Raw genomic sequence first — 26,650 nt, 5'->3', positions numbered from 1 at the left:
AAGGTTTTTTTCCATGCCATCCATACATGGTCTCGTATTCGCACAAAAACAGAAAATGCTGGAAAATCTCAGCAGGTCTAACAGCATCTGTGCAGAGAGAATAGAATCATCGTTTCGGTGGCACAGTGGTCAGCACTGTTGCCTCACAGCGCCAGGGACCTGGGTCCGATTCCTGGCTTGAGTCACTGGCTATGTGAAGTCTGCATGTTCTCCCCATGTCTGCGGGGGTTTCCTCCAGGTGCTGCGGTTTCCTCTCGCAGTCCAAAGATGTGCGGGGAGAACATGCAAAGTCCACACAGGCAGTGACCCAAGGCGGGAATCGAACCTGGGTCCCTGGCGCTATGAGGCAGCAGTGCTAACCAATGTGTCACCGTGTCAGCCACAAAGTCCCATTAAACAGAATATCATTCCACTTCTGCTGTGCATGCAAGTGGCCCATAATGATAAAACACTTGGATAGTTCTGAGAGCGCCAGACAGACACAGGTCAAATCTCAGATGGTTGAAATGAAGGTCAGAACAGATAATCACAAGGGAAAGGGTAGATTCAACCTCCTTGCTACAGTGGAGTTTTTTTGGAGAATTCTCCAATTCCTGACATGTATGTACACTCCCAAAGTGAACCTAAGATTATCCAACAGGGAATACTGCCTCACATTGAATCTTGTCAACATCTTTACATTGGCAGGAATATGATTTGATCAAAGGATGTTTATTGAAGCTCTAACTGTGTCATAAGAACATAAGAAATAGGAGCAGGAGTAGGCCAACTAGCCCCTCGAGCCTGCCCTGCCATTCAACAAGATCATGGCTGATCTGAAGTGAATCAGTTCCACTTTCCCACTTTCTCCCCATAACCCTTAATTCCCTTGTCTATCAGAAATCTATCTACCCGTGACTTAAATATATTCAACGAGGTAGCCTCCACCACTTCAATGGGCAGAGAATTCCAGAGATTCACCACCCTTTGAGCGAAGAAGTTCCTCCTCAACTCCGTTCTAAACTGCCCTCCCCTTATTTTGAGGCTGTGCCCTCTAGTTCTGCTATCCTTTCTAAGTGGGAAGAATCTCTCTACCTCTACCCTATCTAGCCCCTTCATTATCTTGTACGTCTCTATAAGATCCCCCCTTCAGCCTTCTGAACTCCAACGAGTACAGACCCAGTCTATTCAATCTCTCTTCCTAAGCTAACCCCCTCATCTCTGACATCAGCCTGGTGAACCTTCTCTGTACTCCCTCCAAGGCCAATATATCCTTTCGCAAATACGGGGGCCAAAACTGCACACAGTACTCCAGCTGCGGCCTCACCAGTGCCCTGTACAATTGCAGCAAGACCTCCCTCCTTTTATATTCTACCCCCCTCGCTATAAAGGCCAACATTCCATTCGCCTTCTTGATCACCTGCTGCACCTGCAGACTGGGTTTTTGCGATTCGTGCACAAGGACCCCCAGGTCCCTCTGCACCGTAGCATGCTGCAGCTTTTCACCCTTTAAATAATAATCCCTCCGGCTATTATTTCTACCAAAGTGGATAACCTCACATTTGCTAACGTTATACTCCATCTGCCAGGTCCTCGCCCACTCACTCTGTCAGGGAACGAGACCAGTACGCACATCCCTGTGCCAAAACAGAACAAAAGTCACTTGTGCTTTGGTTAACCCCGACATCACGAGGAAGTCACTGAAAAGAGAAGTGTGACCACAACTCTACCCAGGGAGTGGAAACAGTAAAATAAAATCATATTTCCAATTCAGTGGACAAAGTAATCAACTGTGATGCTAATACAGACTGAAGTTTTTTTTAACTCATTAGCGGGATATGGCTGGCTCTGGCTGGCCAGCATTTATTGCCCATCCCTAGGTGCCTTTGGAGGGCAGTTGAGACTCAACTACATTGCTGTTGGTCTGGAGTCACATATAGGCCAGACCAGGTAAGGATGGCATATTTCCTTCCCTAATGAGACATTAAAGCTTATTTATTAGTCACAAGTTGGCTGACATCAACACTGCAATGAAGTTACTGTGAAAATCCCCTAGTTGCCACTCCGATACCTGTTCGAGTGCACTGAGGGAGAATTTATCACGGCCAATGCACCTAACCAGCACGTCTTTCGGACTGTGGGAGGAAACTGGAGCACCCAGAGGGAACCCACGTGTACACGGAAAGAATATGCAGACTTCACACAGACAGTGACCCAAGCTGAGAATCGAACTCAAGTCCCTGGTTCTGTGAGGCAGCAGTGCTAACTATGCTGCCCTAGTGAATCAGATGGGTTTTTCCGACAAGTGCCAATGGTTTCATGGTCATCAGTAGATTCTTAACTCTAGATGCTTTTTATTGAGTTCAAATGCTACCATCTGCCGTGGCGGGATTCAAACACGGGTCCCCAGAACATTAGCTGAGTTTCTGGATTAATCATCGCCTCCCTGTGAGGTAATAGGGAGAACACAGATATCAGGCTGAAACTTAGCCTCACAATGCCAAACCTAGCCAACACACATCTCGAAGGATCTCGGGATGAAAGTTATCACCTGGAGTGTTGCATTTTTCAGAGGCTAATCGACCTGCCAATATCTTTTCCACTTCACCCTCGGATGGATGTAGAGGATCCAATGACTATTCTTTCAAATGAGACCAGGGGCTCTCTCCTTCACACCCTGTCACTTACGTAACTTCAGCTCTTTAAAGAAATGGGCTAGTCCTTAGCCCATTGCTGTTTGTGGGAGCTTGCAGTGCACAAATTGGCTGTTGCGTTTCCAACACTACAGAAGTGAATACATTTCAAAGGTGTTTCATTGCCTGTAAAGCACTTTGGAACAAGTAATGCAGCCTCGAGTCACTGGGTGGGATTTTCCATCCTGCCCACCACGAGAGTCGTAGCAGGCAGGATATGAACAAATGGTTTAGTTTATCGTTTAGTTATTAGTGTCACAATTAGGCTTACATTAACACTGCAAATAAGTTATTGTGAAAATTCCCTCGCTGTCATACTCCGATGCCTGTTGGGGTACACTGAGGGAGAATTTAGCCTGGCCAATGCACCTAACCAGCACGTCTTTCAATATGTGGGAGGAAACCAGCGCACCTGGAGGAAACCCACGCAGACACAGGGAGAACATGCAGACTCCGCACAGACAATGACCTAAGTTGGGAATCGAACCTGGATCCCTCACGTTGTGAGGCAGCAGTGCAAACCACGTCGATCACGCAAATGTCCATTGACCTCGGGCAGGATTTGCCAGCCTTGGGGCGAGCGCGGCCGGAGAATCCCACACATTGAATCCCAGCTGTACAGCAGGAAGCCATTCGGTCCATCGAGCCTGACAATTCCAACCAGGTCCCATCCCTGTAACCCCACGTATTCATCCTGCTAATTCCCCAAACACGAAGGGGCAATTTAGCGTGGCTGATCCATCTAACCTGCACATCTTTGGACTGTGGGAGGAAACCGGAGCACCCGGAGGAAACCCACGCAGACACGGGGAGAATGTGCAAACTCCACACAGACAGTCACCCGAGGCTGGAATTGAACCCGGGTCCCTGGCACTGTGAGGCAGCAGTGCTAACCACTGTGCCACCGTGCTGCCTTAGGTCCCCTTTACTAATTAATTGACTGCTGAAAAATGAACTCACAACCTTTAAGAAATGCATTATCGTGCTTTGTACTCACTGCCTCAACCCAGAATCCACTTTCATCCTTTTTATGGTGATTCTGCCTGTGCCGCACTTGCAGTGTTCTGTGGGTGTGTACCCCTGGATTGCCTGGACCCTGTGAGCCAGTGACGCAGCTCTTGTCCTCAGCTGAAGGTCAAAGTTCACGGAAACCCCTTGAATAATTTGTCCGCATTCTCTTGGAGGGACACCATTCAGTTAACGCTCTGCTTTGGATTTGTTTAAACACAATAAGTGAAAGAAATGTGTGCATGATTTATTCAGGAAATAGTTCTGCACTAAAAATAGTCCATCAAACCCAAACCGTGGATGACATTCTAAAGTGGAGGAGGAGGAGGTCGGAAATAAAACAGGAGATTGCGAAAATTCATCATAATTCCGCATGACTGATGATTTTCACAGGGTTATAGATACAAGCCAAAGGTCCACAACAGGGCCACTCCCTCTTATACAGAGAAACAAATAACGCCTTGCAACAGGGTTGGGATGAGACATGATTAAGATCTGAATTCTAGTCAGGAATCCATATCCATTCTTTGAGACACTGCAGAATACTCGCTGTCTTTGTTCTTTGTCATGCCAGAAATGTCCACATCAGTGTGTGTACACTATCATGTCAGATTCAACACTTAACTGAAAATCAATTTTTAAAAATTTTTTCACAGGGAGTGAGTGTCGCTGGCTGGCCCCCGCATTTGTTGCCCACCCCTACTTGCCCTCGGGAAGGTGGTGTTGAGCCGCCTTCTTGAACCACTGCAGTTTGGTGTAGATATACCCAGAATGGGTGGCACAGCTGCACACAGCTCCAGGGACCTGGGTTCAATTCCCAGCTTGGGTCACAGTCAGTGTGGAGTTTGCACATTCTCCTCGTGTCTGCGTGGGTTTCCTCCGGGTGCTCCGGTTTCCTCCCACAGTCCAAAGATGTGCGGGTTAGGTGGGTTGGCCATGCTAAAATTGCCCCTTAGTGGCCTGAGATGCATAGTTTAAAGGGGTTAGTGGGTAAAATGTGTAGGGATATGGGGGTAGGGCGTGGGTGGGATTGTGGTCAGGGCAGACTTGATGGGCCAAATGGCCTCTTTCTGTACTGTAGGGTTTCTATAATTTCTACAATGCTGTTAGGGGTGGAGTAACACAATATTGCTCCAGTGATAGTGAAGGAACGCAATATATTTCAGCATGGGGTGGGCCTCAGAGGGGAACTTGCAGGTTGTGATGTCCCTATGTCTCAGCTGCCCAGTGGCAGTGGTTCTCAGTTCTGTTCTTCAGAGCATATGAACCCAATTAGTAAACTTGAGGCGTTCAAACAGGGTTCAAAGTGCTTGGGAACTTAGCCTGGAACCTAAGGATCACATATTAACAACAGGAGCAGCATCAGGTCATTCAGCCCCTCAAGCCTGCTCCTATAATAGAGGGCCTCTACTGGGATTAGGATAGGGTCTATGTGGTATTGTTGACAGTGCAGACTTGATGGGCTGAATGGCCTCTTTCTGCACTGTAGGTATTCTATTAAGTGGTCTGAAATTCGACCCCAAAAAAATCCAACTTCAACCACATCATGACTGAGCTTAATGGCCTTGCCCCTCATTGCTTGATACTCTTGCCATATAAAAATATATCGATTGCAACAGTGAACATTTCAACTTTTCACCAGCATTCACAATGTTTGGGGGCCAGAATTCTAAATTTCTACTGTCCATTTTGTGAAGAAGTGGATCTCAGTCTCCATTATATACCCCTTGTTCTTACTCGTTCCATGTTCCTGCTAACTGGAACTTTCAAAGAAAGGCACCGAATAGTCCTCAGCTTGGGTTCACACTCCTGATCTTCTCAATGCAATCCAGCGGGAGGCAGTGACACAGTGGCATTGTCACAGGGATAGTAACCCAGAGACCCCAGGGTAATCCTCTAGGGACCCAGATTCAAATCCCAACTTGGCAGATGGCTGAAGGCAGGAGTGCCACTTGTGGGGAGTTTGGAATAAAGAACAGTACAGCACAGGAACAGGCCTTTCAGGTTCCAAGCCTGCGCCATTCATGGTGTCTGCCTAAACTAAAACCGTATGCATTTATGGAACCCGTATCCTTCCATTCCCATCCTATTCATCTAGTTGCCCCTTAAATACTGCTATCTAACCTGCTCCCACCACCTCCCCGGGCAGCGCGTTCCAGACATTCAACACCCTCTGTATAAAAAAAAACTTGCCTTGCATGTCTCCCCCAAAACTTTTCCTCATGCACCTTAAACCTACGTCCCCTAGTACTTGACTTTTCTACCCTAGGAAAGAGCATCCATTCTGTCCATGTCGCTCATAATCTTCGGAGTGTGGGGTAGGCCGGAGTAGGAGCGGGGAGTGGGATTGAAGGAATGTCGAGATATCAGAAGGCTATGGGTGGGTGGGGGGGGGGGGTTAGCGAGGTTCACAGAGATACGGTGGGGAGGGGGGAAGCTTCACGCAAGAATGAGAATATTAAATTTGAGGCACCACTGCAATGTTTCTTGCCTCCTCCTCTTCTTTCGACGCCTTGGCGACACTCAAAACCTACGTTCACACATAAAGAATCGCTAATGAGGTGCGGTACCAGAAGTCGCACGGCACCGGTGTAAGTTGACCCCACGAGTGAGTCAGCAGCCATTTGGCAAAAAAAAAGGAGACAAAATTGAAGAGGATACGGGAGAAAACAGCATTTATATAAAAAGGAACAGAACTGATTAAATATTAAAGACATTCATGAAACAACAGGAACAGGGCGTTAAACATTAATGAAATGCAGTCGGTGAATCTAATTTACTGAATGCTTTCCAGCTCTGAATCGCTGACAGAAAATGGCCAAGGATAATTCTCTCAGAGGCAGCAGCTGCTCACTGTGCTCCTTCCCACACTTCAGAAATTTCCACTGCTTTCTGAGGGGATTCCCAGTCACTTCTTGCTGCCGGGGGTGGGACAGTGTTGAAGGTGGATCAGTAACAGCAGAGGGTAGGACAAGAACAGCAGACACTAGGAAATTTCACAGTAACTACATAACAGGGATAATATAAGCCTACTTGTGACTACTCCACGGTGCACAGTGGTTAGCATTGCTGCCTCAGGGTCCTGAGTTCGATTCCCAACTTGGGTCACTGTCTGTGTGGAGTTTGTACATTCTCCCCATGTCCGTGTGGGTTTCCTCTGGGTGCTCCATTTTCCTCCCACAGTCCAAAGATGTGCAGGTTAGGTGGATTGGCCATGCTAAATTGCTCCTTAGTTTAAGTTTAAAGTTTTAAGTTTATTTGTTACTGTTACAAGTAGGCTTACATTATGCGATGAAGCTACTGTGAAAATCCCCTAGTCGCCAGACTCCACACAAACAGTGGTCCAAAGCCAGGAATCGAGTCTGAGTCCCTGGCGCTGTGAGACTGCAGTGTGAACCACTGTGCTGTTTAAGTGTGAAGTCTACACATTCTCTCAAGTCTGTGTGGGTTTGCTCCGGCTTTCCTCCCACAATTGGCCGTGCTGAATTCTCCCTCAGCGTACCCGAACAGGCGCCGGGGTGTGGCAGCTAGAGGATTTTCACCGTAACTTCATTGTAGTGTTAATGTAAGCTTACTTGTGACACTAATAAATAAACTTTAAACTCTGGTTCTCGCTCCACTGGAGCTGCCAGACATCCTGGGCATTTCCAGCACTTTCAGACTTCCAGAAACCTCAGTTTTTTGCTTTTAAATTTGAGGAACAAATGAGCTAATAGAATGGTGGAACAGATTCAAGGGGCAGAATGGCCTCTGCCCTGTTCTCAATTGCCTTTCCATTGGGCAACAGAGTCAACCTGCAGCAAGAGCTCCTGAAAACCCAGATCACCCTTTACTGAGAGAATTCTCACAGGGGCAACTATGTTTGCAGCCATATCCCTTCCTGGCACGATGGCACAGTGGTTAGCACTGCTGCCTCACAGCGCCAGGGACCTGGGTTCAACTCCCGACTCAGGTCATTGTTTGTGCGGAGTCTGCATGCTCTCCCCGTGTCTGTGTGGTTTTCCTCCCACAGTTCAAAAATGTGCGGGCTAGGTTGATTGGCCATGCTAAATGGACCCTAGTGCCAGGGGGTTAGCAGGGTAAATCTGTGGGATTATGGGGATAGGGCCTGGGTGTGATTGTAGTCAGTGCTGACTCGATGGGTTGAATGGCCTCCTTCTGCAGTGTAGGGATTCTATGATGATCACCTCACCTGTCAAAAGTTTACTTTGGAAGATTACTGGCGCACAGTTATTTACGCCAATGAGTTTCCAGTGAGCACCCCAGCAGGTGAAGTCCCACTGGGAGGGTTATGCATTTGGAAACAGGATTAACGCGCTCTCCTTTTCTAATGAGGTAGTTTGGGTGAGCAGACCCACACATTCTGAAACCAACTCAGACCTGGTGTGGGATCCACCAAGTGAATAGCAGCCACTAAACTCCACATTGGCAGCCTCCTGGGACCAACATGAAAATCAGCACCAGATTTGGCATGCTAGGGCGGCACGGAGGCACCGTGGTTAGCACTGCTGCCTCATAGCACCTGGAACCTGGGTTCAATTCCGGCCTTGGGTGACTGACTGTCTGTGAGTAGTTTGCACATTTGTCCTGCGTCTGCATGGGTTTCCTCCGGGAGCTCCTGTTTCCTCCCACACTCCAAAGATGTGCGGGTGAGGTTGATTGGCCATGCTAAATTGCCCCTTAGTTTTAGTTTAGTTACATGGGGATATGAGAACAGGGCCTGGGTGGGCTCAGGCTCAATGGGCCGAATGGCCTCCTTCTGCACTGTAGACATTCTATGATTAGGATTCTCTATAGTGTCTCTCAGAGAGGCGAAGAGGAATGAATGGATTGGAACTCACCCAGACAGTGCAGGAGTACCTGGCTGTCTGACTCGCCGAGGGGAGGTTGATGTTGTGACTGCAGGTTCAGTGTAAACACACAATCAATTAAACAAACCCACAGCAGTGAAAGTTAACACCTTTGCAGTTTTCCCCTCCTGGTTCTCTCAGCAGAGAGTGTAATCAGATGTCAGTGGAAGATCACAGCATTCCACCTTCAGTTCTTGGCTCAGGTGCACGTTACTCACTAAGAATCCACATTTCAGGAATGATTCATGTCCAACCACACTGACCTTGTGCACTTGTGGCTTTGAAGTACAGGTTTGGGCTGCTATTTTCCAATTTAATTAAACAAGAAGCACTTACCTTGGCACAATTATTTGACTGATAGTTCGTGTAATTCCTACATTTCACAGAATTCAGAACTGTTACGGGGTAGGAAAAGGTGATTTTATTCATTCATGTGACACGGGAGTCATTGGTTGGCCAGAATTTACTGTCCATCCCTAGTTGCCCAAAGGTATTTAAGAGTCAACCACATTGCTGTGGCTTTGTAGGCCAGACCAGGAAAAGACGACAGATTTCCTTCTCTAAAGAATGTTAGTGAACCAGATGGGTTTTTCTGATCGTTAGTAAATTCTTAATTCCAAATCTTTTTTATTGAATTCAAATTCCACCTTCTGCTGTGGCGGGATGCGGACTCAGGTCCGCAGAACATTAGCTGAGTTTCTGGACTAACAGTCTAGCGATTATGCCACTAGGCCGTCGCATCTCCTGATGTGATGTGTCTGTACCAGCTCTTCAAATGAACCTTCAGACTTACAGCCATTCCCCTGCCTTTTCCCCATAACCCTGTTTCACCATGTTTCTATTCAGGCAATCAACTCAAGCCTCTTGAATGCCTTCATTGAAACTGCCTCCACCATACTTCCTGGCAGTGCATTCCAGACCCCGAACCACTCGCTGTGTGGAAAAGCATCTACCAGCTGGATCTTCCAAATTCAGTTTCATTGAGAAGGTCCACTTTCCAGCTTCAGTGTGTTCCTGGAGATCCATTTTTCATGAGCGCCATCTTCTTTCTTCAATGGTGGGTCAGTGATGTTGTACATCTTTCAAACATGGCACCCAGAAATAACGTGCCCAGCCTGTCACAGAATAAGGCATTAAGCTCCCAGATACATAATCAATTCCATTTGGTCCGGAAGATATGGCGTGTTTTCCCATCAGTCTCTGCTGCTGTAGGAAACACTCCCCGTCCCCACTCCTGCCACAGGACATTGGCCTAAATTCTCCAGATGTTCACACCCCACTGCCACTGCCAGCATGAACGGAGAATTTCACCCTCAACCAACTGCAACAGGACTGGAAAATCCCAGTGAGGTCGGAGAATTTGGCCCTTCGTCTCAGACAGGAGACATTCCTTCTCAATGAACGGGATGCTTTGTCTGTATAGCGCGCAAGAAACAATACTTTTCACTCTATGTTAATACACGTGACAATAATAAATCAAATCAAATCTGCCCCAAATTGTGGGGCATCATCAATACTGGGAGAACTGCAACAAATTACTGGAGGGCATTAATAAACACACTGAGTGGTAGATAATTGACAAATAAAGTTCAAAACACTGTAGGGCGACACGGTGGCACAGTAGTTAGCACTGCTGCCTCACAGCGCCAGGGACCCGGGTTCAATTCCCGCCTTGGGCCACTGTCTGTGCGGAGTCTGCACCTTCTCCCCATGTCTGCGTGGGTTTCCCCTGGGTGCTCCGAAATTCTCCCACAGTCCAAAAGACATGCTGGTTAGGTGCACTCTCCCTCAATGTACCCGAAGAGGCACAGAAATGTGGCTACTAGGGGATTTCCGCAGTAATTAGTAAATGAAATACGCACTGGGTTAAAAGTCAGCTTCCTTCTTACAGGAAAAAATAGCTGACAAAGGTTGCTCAACCGATGTCTTGCCCAAGACAAAATCCCGAACTGAAGATTCATGATTTAAAAAGTTATTTTTATTCAATCATGGGACATGGGCATCACTGGCTGGCCAGCATTTATTGCCCATTCCTACTTGCCCTTGTTCAGAGGGCAGTTGAGAGTCAACCACATTGTTGTGATTCTGGAGTCACATATAGGCCAGATCAGGGAAGGACAGCAGATTTCCTTCCCGAAAGGGTATTCATGAACACAGATAGGTTTTTCCTGACAATCGACAATGGTTTCATGGTTATTCCAGATTTTTTAAAATCGAATTCAAATTCCACCATCTGCCGAACCCGCTTCCCCAGAACATGGGCGGCACGGTGGCACAATGGTTAGCACTGCTGCCTCACAGCGCCAGGGACCCGGGTTAGACACACGCCCTTGGGTCACTGTCTGTGCAGAGTCTGCATATTCTACCCGTGTCTGCGCGGGTTTCCTCCAGGTGACCCGGTTTCCTCCCACACTACAAAGATGTGCGGGTTAGATGGATTGGCCATGCTAAATTTCCCCCTAGTGTCAGAGGGATTAGCAGGGTAAGTATGTGGGGGTTACGAGGATAGGGCCTGGATGGGACTGTAGGGTTTCTATGATTCTACGACCTGAGTTTTTGGATTAATAGTCCAGCGACAATACCATTGGGCCATCACCTTCCCAGTTTAAATACAAACAGCATTGTGGGGTGGGCTTGCCGATTATATTTGATTGACTGTGATGTAAATTTGCTTGACGCAGTTGCATTTTTTAAGAGCTGAATTTTTCATTCTGACTGGTTTAAGTTGGGAAATCAGCCTGAAGCTTTTAGCGAGAGATAATCAGGCCAGCAAGCACCAGCAAGAAAGAAAGAAAAAGACTTGCCGTGATTATCCACATCAGAGTTCTGCACAGTTGTTATTTTCCACTTGTTCAAGGGGATAGTTAAACTTAATAACTACTCTGGAATTTCAAGCTTGTTATTGTTTCTGTTCACTTATCCTTTACGGTTCATACATTTGGCAGTTAAATATGAAGAAGACATTACTCCTACGGGTGTGGTCTGGACACACCCTTATCCTCCCACTAGGTCTAGGTTTAAAAATAGATAAAAATACAAGACTTCCTTGCGTAAGTTCCAAGATAGTTTTTAACACTATGAAAGAGTTGGATGGGGTCAAGTCAGAAAGATGTTTTAACTTGTGAGGAGGCTAAACACTCAAGAACTGAAGATTTGTACATTATAAATCCATCTGGACATTCAGGGGCTACCCCTTCACCCAGAGAGTGGTGGGGATGTAGAGTTCTACCAAGAGTGGTAGTAGGGCAACGTGGTGGCACACAGTTAGCGCTGCTGCCTCAAAGTGCCAAGGAGCCGGTTTCAAGTTACGGGGGTACCATAAGCATAGACACGGGCCAAGGGTGGAGTCGGAAAAATACATCGTTAAGATGGCGGCGTGGGCTCATTGGGCCGAAGGGCCTGTTTCCCGTGCTGTGTTGTTCTTTATTCTTTTGTTTTTTTTGTTTGTAATTCCCGGCTTGGGTCACTGTCTGTGTGGAGTCTGCATGGGTTTCCTTTGGGTGCACCGGTTTGCTCCCACGGTCCAAAGATGTGTGGGTTAGGTGGATTGGTCATGCTGAATTGCCCCTTAGTATCAGGGTGACTAGCTAGGGTAAATGCATGGGGAAATGGGGATAGGGTCTGGGTGGGATTATGGTCGGTGCAGCCTCAATGGGCCAAATGGTCTCCTTCTGCAGTGTGGGGAATTCTATGATTCTAGTGTGGGGTTTGCACATTTTACCCATGTCTGCAAGGGTTTCCTCCAGGTGCTCTGGTTTCCTCCCAAAGTTCAAAGGCATGGTGGTTAGGTCCATAGGTCATAGTAAATGCACAGGGTTATGGGGATAGGACGGAGGGGAGGGCTTTGGGGGGATGCTCTTTCGGATAGTCAGTGCAGACTCGATGGGCAGAATGGCCTCCTTCTGAACTGATTCTATGATTCTATAAAGGGGTGGCATGGACACGTTGTGCCAAAGGCTGTAGGGATTCTATGATCTTATGATAAAACGTGTAGATTAGATGGATTAGCCTGGGTAAATATGTAAGATTATAGGTATAGGTGAAGGAGAGGGTCCGGGTACAATACTGTCAGAGAGTCAGTATAGACTCATTGGGCTGAATGGTCTCTTCTGCACTGTAGCAATTCAATGGTGATGGTAGAAATAAAGGGAGAGATACCAAAGGTGCAGTAAGACTTAAATGCGTTGCTTGGTTGGAGGAATGGGAGCTGTAAATGTAAGATAAATTTGAGACAAAAATTTCAGTGTGAAACCACTGTAAGCTCTGTCCCTGAAAGTGAAAGGGATGGATGTAGAGAGGGAAGGATGCATTGCAGCAAACACTATGCACTCATACTGCGGACAATGATGGAATCCCCTATTTCTATTACGAGAAGCTAAAGTAAGGCACATGCCTCACCCTGACCACCAGAGCCACGGCCAAGGGTAGTAATTCTTCACATCGAGACCTGCTGATTTCATCGTAGCCCAAAGCAGCGATTTTCCCCACGGCAAGGCATTTCGGGGTAACCACTGTCGCTGTTGTGGTTATGCAGACCGACCACTCCAGCCATGGCCTTGGTAGTGACTGTCCACAGTGATGCCTGTCGCAAACAAATGGGTAAGCTTACGCCCTCCGAATATTTTTCCCTAATTTATCATTCTTGCCGCAACCACCCAGCAACCTTCCCCCACGTCACCATCCATCACTCCCATCGTCAATATTTTTATAAGCTACAAATGAAAAGTGTTCAGAAAACATGTAGAGTAAAACATCTCATTCATAATTAACCAATAATTCTTCCCTGCATACGTGACCAGGAGGTTAGTCTTCAATTCCGGGAGATCCAGGCAATACTTGAGGGAAGACACCCTGACATGAGGTGATTAACCAATGTATAGGCAAAATTATACACTTATAGAATTCACAGAATCCCTACAAGGCAGAAGGAACTATTCGGCTCATTGAATCTGTATCAAATCTAATCAACTGTCCAAGAGAGCACCTTACTTACCCTATCACCATAACCCTGCGCATTTATCATGGCCAATCTACCTAACCTACACAGCTTGGGACCCTAAGGGCCAATTTACCATGGCTAATCCACCTAACCTGCACATCTTTAGAGTGTGTTGAGGAAACCAGAGAACCCAGAGGAAACCACCCCACCCCCCACCACCTTATATTTTTGAACCAGAATTGATTCCAAATTGCCTCGGGTAATGGAGCAGAGCTTTTATGGAAAAGAATCTTTCAGCAGTATTCAGAACAGTTCCACACTCTAACCCAGCGTAGACATGAATGAACATTTGCAGAAATGTCAGTGTTAATGACAAGTAAACACATTGCCATTGCACGGAGAAATGGACCACTAAAATATAGGGATGATGGACATATGAGAGACAAGAATAGGCCAGCTGAGTAAATGACCAAAGTGTGTAAAAGTAAAAGAAAGCTAGGGTTCCTTCTGCATTAAAAGGCTCCAGCTCAGATTGCAAAATCCCTTGCATATAAACTCATTGTAAGGAATAAAGGCTCTGTTGTGATCTTTCCAGTCTTATGCTCAATATCATTTATAATTAGATGATAGTGTTCCTTTGATCATTCAAGTGCACGTTCCAACATGAGGCCTTCTCCCTGCCTCTGCAGTTGTGTTGAAACAGTCACCCATTGCATCATCTTCGACTTCAATTCATTTTTCCCCCAGGACATTGTGTTTAGTTATTTTCATTCATTCGTGAGACATGGGCGTCACTGCTGGCCAGCATTTGATGCCAATCCCTAGCTCCCCTTGGAGGGCAGTTGAAAGTCCACCCACATTGCTGTGGCTCTGGAGTCACATAGAGGCCAGACCTGGTAAGAACAGCAGATTTTCTTCCGTGAAGAACATTAATGAACCAGATGGATTTTTTCCAACAATGGTTTCATGGTCATCTGTAGGTTCTTAATTCCAGATATTTTTATTGAATTCAAATTCCACCATCTGCCATGGCAGGATTCGAACCTGGGTCCCCAGAACATCAGCTGAATTTCTGGATTAATAGTCTAGCGATAATACCACTAGGCCATTAGCTCCCCCTATCATCCTTAGCTGCTGTCAGTTTTCCCTTCATGTTTGAAATCCTTCATCATCTCGGCTCTCCCTATTCTCTGCAGCCTCCTCCAGCCCCACAGCCGAGTTCTCCAATTCCGAACTTGTCTCCTGTGTGGTCTCCCTTCATTGCCGTGTACTAGCCAGGCCTTTAGCTAGCTAGGCCCCACTCACTGTGGAATTTCCTCCCCTCTTTTAAAAGCCACCTTTCTTTGACCTGGCTTTTAATCACTCTACAGATTTCAGTTTCTTTGTCTCAGCTTCCATCTTTCTCTGCTTGCATCAGTTTGGAGGCGTACAGATATTATTGAGGGCCCAGATCGACCAATTAAAAATTGCATGTCCAAATGTGATTACTTACAGCAAAACAGCAAATCACTTTACCCATGAATGCTCCCTTGATGGAAATTATTAATGGGGAAAAGCCTTAAAGAAGAATACCAAAACTCTCTGGTCTCTCACACCCTGTTGTTGCTGCCAACAAGAATGGGGAATTTGGCACTCAGCCAAATCTTCCATTCAGAAAATCCCAGCCATGGCCAAGGTTGGACAATCCCAGCCTCCAGCAAGGTCAGAAAATCCCAGCCCTGGAGGGGGTCAGAGAATCCCAGCCCTGGAGGGAGTCGGAGAATCCCAGCTATGGGCGAGGTCAGAGAATCCCAACCCTGGGGGAGATTGAAGAATCCCAGCCCTGGGGGAGATTGAAGAATCCCAGCCCTGGGGGAGATCAGAGAATCCCAGCCATGGGTGTGGTTGAAGAATCCCAGCCCTGGGGGAGATTGAAGAATCCCAGCCCTGGGGGAGATCAGAGAATCCCAGCCATGGGTGTGGTTGAAGAATCCCAGCCCTGGGGGAGATTGAAGAATCCCAGCCCTGGGGGAGATCAGAGAATCCCAGCCATGGGTGTGGTTGAAGAATCCCAGCCACGGGTGAGGTCGGAGAATCCTAGCCATGGACGAGCTCAGATAATCCAGGCCTTCATATCAATTATGGAGTGTGATGAAGCTTAGCTTAACTGCAGCCTCATGAGATGCTTTGATCTGTAATGAATGATCACGAGAGACACTGAAAGTCCCAGTTTCAATAAGCAAACAAATGAAAGGAGCAGATTCATGCCTTGTGTATTTTTATTATTTGGTGTATCTTACTGAACGGGTGCCTTGTATTCGTTTGTTTTTTTTTCCCTAATGCAAGTTCAAGCTGCTATAGTTACTATAGGTAAGAAATAATATACCCACATTGGCACCCAGACACATAGCCACCCACCATCCCCATAACATTGCCTGATTCTGCCACTCCCTTAACTCATCAAATGCTGAAACCTTTATTTTATGTCTTTGTTACTTTGACTATTCCAGCGCAGTCTTGGCCGGACTCCCAGGATCTGCCTCAATCAACTTGAAGTCATCCAAAACTCTACAGTCCACGTCCTTACAAATCCTGTTCAACGAGGCCCGGTTCTTGCTGGCCTACGCCAGCTCCTGGTTAAGCAACACTGTGATGTTACATGTCTTATCCTTGCTTTCAATCCATCTATAGCATTGCCCCTCCCCACCTCTGCAGTCTTTACCAGCCATACCACTCCGAGACCTCTGCATTGACATCCTTGATTTTAATTACTCTCCCATTATTGGCCATGCCCTCATCTATCCAGGCCCCAAGCTCTGGAATTCCCTCCTCTCTTTGCACCTTTAAGACGCACCTTAAAAGCTATTTCTTTAATCAAGCTTTTGCCCCAAGGTGCTCAATGTATAATTTTACAGTGAAGGGTCTAGGGCTATTTTCTTACATTAGAGGCACAATATTGTTGCACAGAAGTTATGCAATAGGGCCCATAGTTATTCAGCTAGTTTGCTTGGTGGCACGGCAGCACAGTGGTGAGCACTGCTGCCTCAGTGCCAGGGACCTGGGTTCAATTCCAGCCTCGGGTCACTGTCTGTATGGAATTTGCATGTTCTCCCTGCATAGGTTTCCCCTGGGTGCTCTGGTTTCCTCCCACAGAGACTGAGAGAGGGCAATCACCCCAGGTGGTGGGGCCCTTTTGGTACAGAAGGTATCTAGAAGAGATAATAGGGACTGAGGCAGCCAGGGAGCTACTGGCCTCTGTACAGTTTTTCCACATTAACAAATAGGCTTTGTGGTCCTGACAAAGTCTTTGAGCGTGCATCATTATGGTGATGGAGGCACAGTCAATAGTAACCTTTGAAATATAATTGGATAAAAACAGGGGAAAGATTTATAGGACTAAGGAGAAAGAGAGAAAGAATGGGATTAATTGGATGGCTCAGCAAAAGTACAGACAACAGGAGCTGAAAGATTACCTCACGTGCATTTATTAATCCTGTTATGCCAGTATTGACCTCTGACCTTCCAACAGAATGCACAGAATTTCAGAAGGAACCCATTCGGCCCCTCATGTCTGTGCCAGCTCCCCGTACATGCTGTTTACCTAATGCATTTCTCCCACTTCTTTAATTCATTCATGGGATATGGGCGTCACTGGCTGGTCAGCATTTATTGCTCAAACTTATTTGCCCTTGTTCAGAGCGCAGTTGAGAGTCAACATTGCTGTGGCTCTGGAGTCACATGTAGGTCAGGGTGGGTAAGGACAGCAGAGTTCCTTCCCTAAAGGAGATGAGTGAACCAGATAGGTCTTTCCGACAATTGACAATGGTTTCATGGTCACCAGTAGATTCTTAATTCCAGATCTTTTTTATTGAAATCAAATTCCATTGTCTTCCGTGGCGGGATTCGAACCCGGATCCCCAGAACATGAGCTGAGTTTCTGGATTAATAGTCTAGCGATGATACCACTAAGCCATCGCCTCCCTTTTCTCCCTGTATTCCTGTACATTCTTCCTGTTCAGGGGACAATCCAATTCCTTTATCAACGTCTTGGTTGAATCTGCCTCCGCTACTCCCTCAGGCAGCGCAGTCCAAATCCTAACAACCCTCTGTGTGGAAAGAGATCTCCCTCAGTTCGCTGTTGCTTGTTTTGCCAATTGCCAATAGTAAAATCTGCACCCTCTTGTCCTCAATCCTTTCACCAATTGGAACATTTTTTTCCCTCGATCTACTCTGTCCAGAATACACAGGGAGGATGTTTTCTACTGCGGCTACACGTGTTAGTTATGAATAGAAAGTGTGCAACCCATCCCCTTTATGTAGAGACTGCAATGGGAGAGGAGAGGGTGCTAATCCCAACCCTCAAACACCAGCTCCTCTTTAGGACCAATAGTTTATAAAGTTTATTTATTCGTCACAAGTAGGCTTGCATTCACACTGTAATGCAGTTACTGTGGAAATCCCCTAGCCGCCACACTCCGGTGCCTGTGTGGGTATACTGAGGGAGGATTTAGCACAGCCAATGCACCTAACCTACACAGCTTTGGACTGCGGGAGGAAACCAAAGCAAACCCACGCAGACACATGGAGAATGTGCAAATTTCTCACTGACAGTGACCCAAGCCGGGGATCAAACCCGGGCCCCCGGCGCTGTGAGGCAGCAGTGCTAACCACTGTGCCACCGTGAGGCCAATGGTTAATCTGATGCACTGTTTAAACCCACAACACACGCCACAAACAACTGCCATTCATTCATTCAGAGAGTCTCTCTTTCAAGGAGAGATTTCAATTCAGGTCTAAAACACTGAGCTAGCCAAATCGTTTACTAATCTACAGTCAGCAACAGCCTCCGTGTTTCATTAACCCACCAACAATGATGTTTTATTCAAAGTGGAACAAATGGGTGGCATTTATTGACCATCAGAAATATTCTCCTGGGGATATGAGAGAAAGCTGAGGATTCCCACGATGTACAGTTGTATTCAAACCTGATTGTCGCCCTACTTATTCATTCTAACAGTCGCTTTTCTGTTGCAGAATGCCTCCGGCCAGGAACAGTCCTGGGCTCCTGGCTTTGAGAGTCCTGTCCCAGTTACGCTCTGGGCTAGAATGCACAGCAATGGTGCTGGAAGGTATTGAGAGTCTCTATTAAGATTCTTTAAGTATCACAAGAGCCTGCATTTACCAAGGACAGCAGAAAGAAAGTAAAGCTTGCATTTTTACTGTGCTTTTCATGACCAGAGCATAAAGCACCTTCGAGGCAATTAAATGCTTCTGAAGTATCACCATCATAATGCAGGAAATGCTTTAGTGAGAGGACTCGTACATACAGCAGTGGGGTAATGACCAGATAATCTGTTTTTGGAGTGTTGATTGAGGGATAACTATTGACCCGGACCCTGGCAATAATTCCCTTACTCTTCTTTAAAGTTTTTTTTATATATCCATTCATGGGACGTGGATGTCGCTGGCTAAGCCAGCAATTATTGCCCATCCCTGAGGGTATTTTAGAGTCAATCACATTGCTGTGAGTCTGGAGTGACATATAGGCCAGACCAGGTAAGGATGGCAGATTGCCTTCCCTAAAGGACATTGGTGAACCAGATGGGTTTCTACGACAATGGTTTCAAGGTCATCATTAGACTTTTAATTCTGGATTTTTATTGAATTCAAATTTCACCATCTGCCGTGGTGGGATTCAAGCCTTCTGAATTACTAGTCCAATGACAATGCCACTACATCACTGCCTCCTAGTGGCGAGGGATCTCTTGCATCCACCTGAGGTTGCAGCTGGGACATTGATTTACCATCAGATAGCACCTCCAATGGTGCAGCACTCCCGCATGAACCTTGATTCTCGTGCCTTTTTATTCACGTAATAAAAGTACCCCATGGTGCTTCACAGCAAGATTGTCAAATAAAATTGAACAATAAGCCATATAAAATGTTACGAGGGTGGCAGCAGGCACAGTGGCTAGCACTGCTGCCTCAGAGTGCCAGGGACCCGGCTTCAATTCCGGCCTCCGGACACTACCTGTGTACCTGTGTGGAGTTTGCACATTCTCCCTGTGTCTGTGTGGGTTTCCTCCAGTTTCCTCCCACAGTCCAAAGATGTGCAGGTTAGGTGGATTGGCCATGCTAAATTGACCCTAGTGTCAGGGGAATAGCAGGGTAAAATGAGGGCTATGGGAATAGGATCTGGGTGGGATTGTGATCAGTGCATACTGAATGGGCTGAATGGCCTCATTATGCATTATAGGGAATCTGAAGACAGATGACCAAAAGGTTGGAGCAAAGTGGCAGGGCTTTTATTGTGTGTTAAAGGAGGAAGTTGTAATGACTGCAATGAGTCCCATGAGGTTGGCCTCCTGGAGTATGAGCTCCCTGATTGGATAGAAAATTATGACCTCAATCAGGGACATCTTTTGTTGATAACCTCAATTAGGAAGTCCGTTTTCCAAGAAGCTCAATTCATGGGCCTCATTGAGGTCATTATACAGAAATGATTACAAAGGTCAAGGTTTCTTCAGAGTTTAAATCCAATTCATAGCCATTAATGGGGAAACAAATGAACTGCATCTTCCGATAACCCATTCCCTTGGCAAACTTTGTTGATAATTGCTATAAAATAGCCCAGCTTTCAATGTTCAATGAACTACGCCAATGGTGATATCCTACTGCACTTTTAAACTTTTACAGTACTTGACTCCCACTAATGATGGTGGAAAGATCTTCAGAGTTAAACAACTTCTTGCATAATCTTGAAGTGATAAACCTAAAGAGGAAAAGACTCTGGGAAGGCGACAGCCGAGAGGTGTTCTGGCTAGACTATTAATTCAGAAACTCAGCTATTGTTCTGGGGATCCAGGCTTAAATCCCACCATAGCAGATGGTGGAAATTGAATTCAATTTTTTAAGAAATCTGGAATTAAGGATCCACCGATAACCATTGCTGACTGTTGGAAAAACCCACCTCGTTCACTAATGTCTTTGATTTGATCTATTATTGTCGTGTGTATTAGTATATATTGAAAAGAATTGTTTCTTGCGTGCTGTACAGACAAAGCATACCGTTCATAGAGAAGGAAACGAGAGAGTGCGGAATATAGTGTTACGGTCATAGCTAGAGTGTAGAGAAAGACCAACTTAATGCAAGGCAGGTCCATTGAAAAGTCCGATGGCAGCAGGGAAGTCTCCCATCCTCACCTGGTCTGACCTACGTGAGAGTCCAGAGCCACGGCAATGTGGTTGACTCTCAACTGTCCTCGGCAAGAGGGATGGGAAATAAATGCTTGCCAGCCAGCGACGTCCATGTCCCTGAATGAATAAGACAAAACTGAATTCGTTCATAACTGTAGTATAATGAGTTAATAGTTACGGTAATGAGTGATGTGTATTGTGCTGTCGCAGTGATACCAGCAGTCCTACGCTACAGCCTCTCGAGGGCAGATAAAATAATCTGCACCCAGCAGCAATGTGCCTACCTAGAAGCTCAACATCTGTATAATGTACATAAAATAAATCATAGAATCCTACAGTACAGAAAGAGGCCATTCAGCCCATTGAATCTGCACCAATCACAATCCCACTCATGCCCTATCCCCATTTTCCCACATATTTACCCACTAATCCCTCTAATCTATGCATCGCGGGATACTAAGGGCAATTCAGAATGGCCAATCAACCTAGCTCGCATATCTTTGGATTGTGGGAGGAAACCGGAGCACCCAGAAGAAACCCACGCAGACACAGGGAGAATGTGCAAACTCCACACAGACGGTGACCTGAGCCGGGATTCGAACCCAGGTCCCTGAAGCTGTGAAGCAGCAGTGCTAACCACTGTGCTACCATGCCGCAAAAGTAGTTTTGAAGTAACCTAGTTGAATCAGACCAGAGTTACTCACTGTAAGAGGGAAACTATCCCAGTACAGATTAGGCTGTAAGGTCACAAAATGGGAACCTAGTCTAACCCATCCTGCTTCAGTATCAGAGGAACTCAACATTGTAAAAGTATCAGGAAACAGGCAATATAATCGAGAGGTCACTGGTGCAACAGAATGAAGGTCTGAAATTGCATCAGTCCTAACTCTCGTCAATCTGAAGAAGAGTCATACGGACTCAAAACGTTAACCCTGTTTCTCTCACCACAGATGTTGCCAGACCTGCTGAGTCCTTTGTTTCTTTCACTGATAAAGCAACTGAAGGAGGCTGGGCCATTAACACTGAGGAATGAAGCCCAAGGGCTGCATGCAAGTAACTTCTGACTATCTTGACCATCTAACCGCGTGTCAGGTAATCTCCAACTGCAATGGTTTTCCATTGACCCCAGGTTATCTAAAGTTCGTTGGTGTTGCACCTGGCAGGAAACTATCTGAATGCCTTCAGTCCAGCTGTGCTGATAACTGCTCAATTCTGGTATTATTCTTGTAAAGCTTTTTCGCATCTTCCCCCATGCCTCGATATTCATTTTGTAATGTGGAGATCTGAACTATGTAAAGTATTCCAAATGTGTATCTGGATTTGTCAGTTTTAAAGATGAGGTGACCATTTCTTCCCATTTCGGTCAATAACAAGAATTGAACTGATGTGGAGATGCCGGCGTTGGACTGGGGTGAGCACAGTTAGAAGTCTCACAACACCAGGTTGAAGTCCAACAGGTTTATTTGGAATCACGAGCTTTCGGAGTGCTGCTCCTTCATCAGGTGAACTGACAACAGGCAGTCACATTCACACAGCCTTCCTTTTTTTTTTAAAACGCAAGTGCTAGGGTAGTACGGTGGCACAGTGGTTAGCATTGCTGCCTCACAGCACCAGAGACCTGGGTTCGATTCCTGGCTTGGGTGACTATCTGTGCGGAATCTGCATGTTGTCTGCGTGGATCTTCCCCCCAGTGCTCCGGTTTCCTCCCACAGTCCAAAAGACGTTCTGGTTAGGTGCTAAATTCTCCCTCAGTGTACACAAACAAGAGCCGGAGTGTGGCGACTAGGGGATTTTCACAGTAACTTCATTGCAATGTTAATGTGACACTAATATATAAATAAACTCCTCAAGAAAACTAAGAATGTTGTTTTTTAAATTAAATAATCAAATTACACTTCTTTACTGTCCTCCTGTATTGTCGCAACCTCAGTGTGCGCCCAAACTATATAAGTACTGTAAACTTCAGCTTCCCTTCTAACTTGTCTTTGGGAGAGTAAAAATAACTCTCGAGGGAGGAAAACAAAAATAAATGATCTTTTTGATGACGGCAATTGTATGAAAGCCAAACCAAATGTCGCCATGATGTGGAGTTGCTGGTGTTGGACTGGGGTCGGCCAAATGTGATACCAAGCATCAATATCTAGACCTTCAGAGTCTTCTCTCCTTCCCACTTACTTCTAGCTGAAAGAAAACCATTTCTATGACTGAGTATGAAGCAAAAGATTGCACATGGGGTAAACTGGCTGGCCCAGTGTCTCAAAACACTGTCTTCTCACATCTAGGAATTCCTGTGCTGTAATTTTCTTTGTTCTAATGCCCATCATGGTCAGAAAATCTGCCATCCTTACCAAGGTTACTTGGCCTGGCCTACATGATCCACGACAATATGGTTGACCCTTAACTGCCCTCTGAAGTGGCTAAATACGATGATACACTGAGCAAACCATTCAATTCACCAAAGAATCTTAGACAGCACCTTCCAAGCCCATGATCACTTCCATCTAGAAGGGCGAGAGCAGATATATGGGAGCATCATCACCTACAAGTTCCCCTCCAAGTCACTCACCATCCTGACTTGGAAATATATCGTTGTTCCTTCGCAGTCGCCGAATCAAAATCCTGGAACGCTGTCCCTAACGGCATTGTGGGTCAACCCACAGCACGTGGACTGCAGCGATTCAAGAAGGCAGCTCACCTTCTCAAGGGCAACTAGGGATGGGTAATAAATGCTGGCCACCCAGCGACGCCCATGTCCCATGAATGAATATAAAAAAATACTCAGTTGTATCAAACTGCACCAGAAAGGCCAAACACGTTAAAGGCCTCTCCTTTTTCTTGATTCCAATGACCTGTTCACCCATCCATCAGTTTTGACAAAGTGTTCAGGCCTGAAATGTTAACTATTCTTTTCTGCCCAGATGGTGATGGACTTGAATTGCTTTTTTAGTAAGCATTTCTCATTCTTTGACATGGGAGAAATTGCCTGAAATAACTCCTCCAAGGCCAGTATCCCGTCACCAAACTTCGATCTATTTACATCGTCAGCAACACTCAGCCATGTACTTCCTCAGAGTATAAACCCAGAGTCCCAGTATCCCTGACACTCCACATTATATACACAGACAAGGCTCCCAGACTGGGCAAGCCTTAATCAGGGATCTTGTATTCTAAGAGGTCCACATCATGGGCCTTGTTGAAGTCATTACATTGCCAATAGATGTAATGTCAGGAGCTCTGGGAGGGCTTTTTACGGTCACGAGTACATATTAATTTTGGCACAGAAAGAGCCCATTTAACCCAATGGTTTATACTGGTATTACTGCTCCACACATTCTTCCACCTACCCTATTTCATCTTCCCTGATCAGCGTATCATCCAATTCCTCTCTCTCTCCCTCACTCTCTCTCCCATATATGTTTATCTCATTTCCCGATGCTATTTTCTTCATGTACTCCACGCGTTGTCAAGTTTCACTGCATTCTGCCGAAATCATCATCGGCTTTATTACGTATGTTATATTTATACCTGCCAGTTTTGGACTTTCACACAAGCAGAAACACTTTTCTCAAAACTACCCAAAAAAAACCTTCATAATTTTAAAGCCCTCCCGTAGGTCATGTTATCGATCTGGTAAAAGGCTGCTTAGTTCAAGATTACTGGAATATTTGAGGCTCAGTAGGAAATCCATTTGGACTATTTACACTCTATTTTGTTTTGATTCCAGCTTCCTTTCCAAAATAAATATTACAAGAAGTCAAAAGGCCAAGTCATTCAAACATCCTCCTCCTATTTAAGCTTCACTCTACATTTGCAATTCTTGGGCAAAGGGACAAATGAGAGGCAGCTTTGTTGAGCAGTTCAGCTCGACACAGCTATATAAGGCTTTCGTCAGACCCCACTTGCAGTACTGTGAGCAGTTTTGGGCCTCGTATCTAAGGAAGGGTGTGCTGGCCTTGGAAAGTATCCAGAGCTGGTTCACAAGAACGATCCCTAGAATGAAGAGTTTGTTGTATGAGAAACGGTTGAGGACTCTGGGTCTGTACTCGTTGGAGCTTAGAAGGATGAGGGGGGATCTTATTGAAACTTACAGGATACTGCGAGGCCTGGATAGAGTGGACGTGGAGAGGATGTTTTCATTGGTAGGAAAAACTAGAACTAGAGGGCACAACCCCAGGCTAAAGGGGCGATCCTTTAAAACAGAGATGAGGAGGAATTTCTTCAGCCAGAGAGTGGTGAATCTATGGAATCTCTTTGCCACAGAAGGCTGTGGAGGCCAGGTCATTGAGTGTCTTTAAGACAGAGATAGATAGGTTCTTGATTAATCAAGAACCTATGGGGAAAAGGCAGGAGAATGGAAATGAGCAAAGTATCAGCCATGATTGAATGGCGGAGCAAACTCAATGGGCCGAGTGGCCTAATTCTGCTCCTATGTCTTGTAGTCTTATGGACACAGATTGTTTGGAATTTGCTGCCAAAGCGTGGTCTGGTGTCAGCAACGTTCATTGCCAGAATCATCTCAGACAGAGTCTAATGGACGTGACAGGAGCTGTGCCCATCAGAATCGGCAAGGCACTGAGAGCTTCACATCATGTATCTTGGAAAAGGCCTGCTGGATCAAGGACCCTGGGTGGGGGTGGGGAGACCACGACATGGGGGGTTTGGGGGTGGTTCTGTCAATGATGGCATCTCTTCATAGCTCAGCAGCGCCACCGGATGCTGCCAATACCTCGCACACCCAAGGCCGAGAATCGCCCGGGGACCCAAAACATTGATGAGTGATGGAGGGAGGGAGCGGCTAAAGGGGAGGGAGGATGGTCTCAGGAGGATGGAGGCAGCAAGGTAATTCTAAGTGGACCCCCACTTTCCCTGATCCTTGATCCCTCAATCCATACTGAATGCTCCTCCAGCCAGTAGCCCACAGGCAAATAAAGCAAGGCTTGCTTTACAGGTTTCCCACCTGAGAAGTCGCCTGCCCACTGTTGGGTGAGTGACAACAGAAGTAGGATGATTTGATTTGATTTATCATTGTCCCATGGATCAAGATACAGTGAAAAGTATTGTTTTGCGTGCTATCCATACAAATCATACAAAGTCCTTATAAGAACATAAGAACATAAGAAATAGGAGCAGGAGTAGGCCAACCAGCCCTTCGAGCCTGCCCCGCCATTCAATAAGATCATGGCTGATCTGTCGTGGCTCAGTTCCACATTCCCGCCCTCTCCCCATAACCTTTAATCCCCTCTCTTATCAAAAACCCATCAACCCGCGTCTTAAAAATATTTAGCGAGGTAGCCTCCACCACTTCAACGGGCAGAGAATTCCAGAGATTCACCACCCTTTGAGTGAAGAAGTTCCTCCTCAACTCTGTTCTAAACCGCCCCCCCTTTATCTTGAGGCTGTGCCCCCTAGTCCTGCTATCCTTTCTGAGCGGGAAGAGTCTCTCCACCTCTATCCTATCCATCCCATTCATCATCTTATACGTCTCAATGAGATCTCCCCTCATTCTTCTCAACTCTAACTGGGTATCTATTTATGTATTAATTGCTCACTCGAGCCCTCAGGTGGAGGTAGGGGTGGAAAGGCCATCCACAAGCACAGTTCATTCACAGGATACCAGCATAGCACAGCACCAGATCAGCACTGATTACTCTTCCCTAATTCACCCTTGAGAAGATGATAGTGAGCTGCATATTTGAACCACTTCCCCCTGTGGTGTAGGTTTATTAATTTATTTATTAGTCACATGTAACTTAACACTGCAATGAAGTTAGTGTGAGAATCCCCCAGTCGCCACACTCCGGTGCCTGTTCGGGTACACTGAGGGAAAATTTAGCATGGCCAATGCACCTAACCAGCACGTCTTTTGGACTGTGGGAGGAAATCGGAGCACCCGGAGGAAACCCATGCAGACACAGGGAGAACATGCCAACTCCACACAGACAGTCACCTGAGGCCAGAATTGAACCCAGGTCCCTGGCACTGTGAGGCAGCAGTGCCAACCACTG

The 26,650-nt window shown here is 46.2% G+C and overlaps 1 protein-coding gene across 12 annotated transcripts in view; it reads right to left on the bottom strand.

Moving 5' to 3' along the window:
• Positions 1 to 26,650, bottom strand: part of plekha6 (pleckstrin homology domain containing, family A member 6) — a 331,150-nt gene that overhangs the window by 202,227 nt on the left and 102,273 nt on the right. Inside the window, exon 1 of one of the 12 annotated variants that reach the window (XM_080209811.1) lies at positions 3,670 to 3,710. The exons of the other annotated variants lie outside the window; for them this stretch is intronic. Within the exon in view, the coding sequence (XP_080065937.1) occupies positions 3,670 to 3,695 (26 nt within the window). The 5' untranslated portion in view covers positions 3,696 to 3,710. Of the gene's footprint in view, positions 1 to 3,669; positions 3,711 to 26,650 lie in introns of those variants that run through there. 12 annotated transcript variants of the gene reach the window in all.

The sequence above is a fragment of the Carcharhinus amblyrhynchos genome, chromosome 22 (assembly GCF_965287045.1).
Source record: "Carcharhinus amblyrhynchos chromosome 22, sCarAmb.v2.hapA, whole genome shotgun sequence".
NCBI lineage: Eukaryota > Metazoa > Chordata > Chondrichthyes > Carcharhiniformes > Carcharhinidae > Carcharhinus > Carcharhinus amblyrhynchos.
Note: the sequence above shows the minus strand (reverse complement) of the source record. Positions and strands in the feature narration are given on the sequence as shown.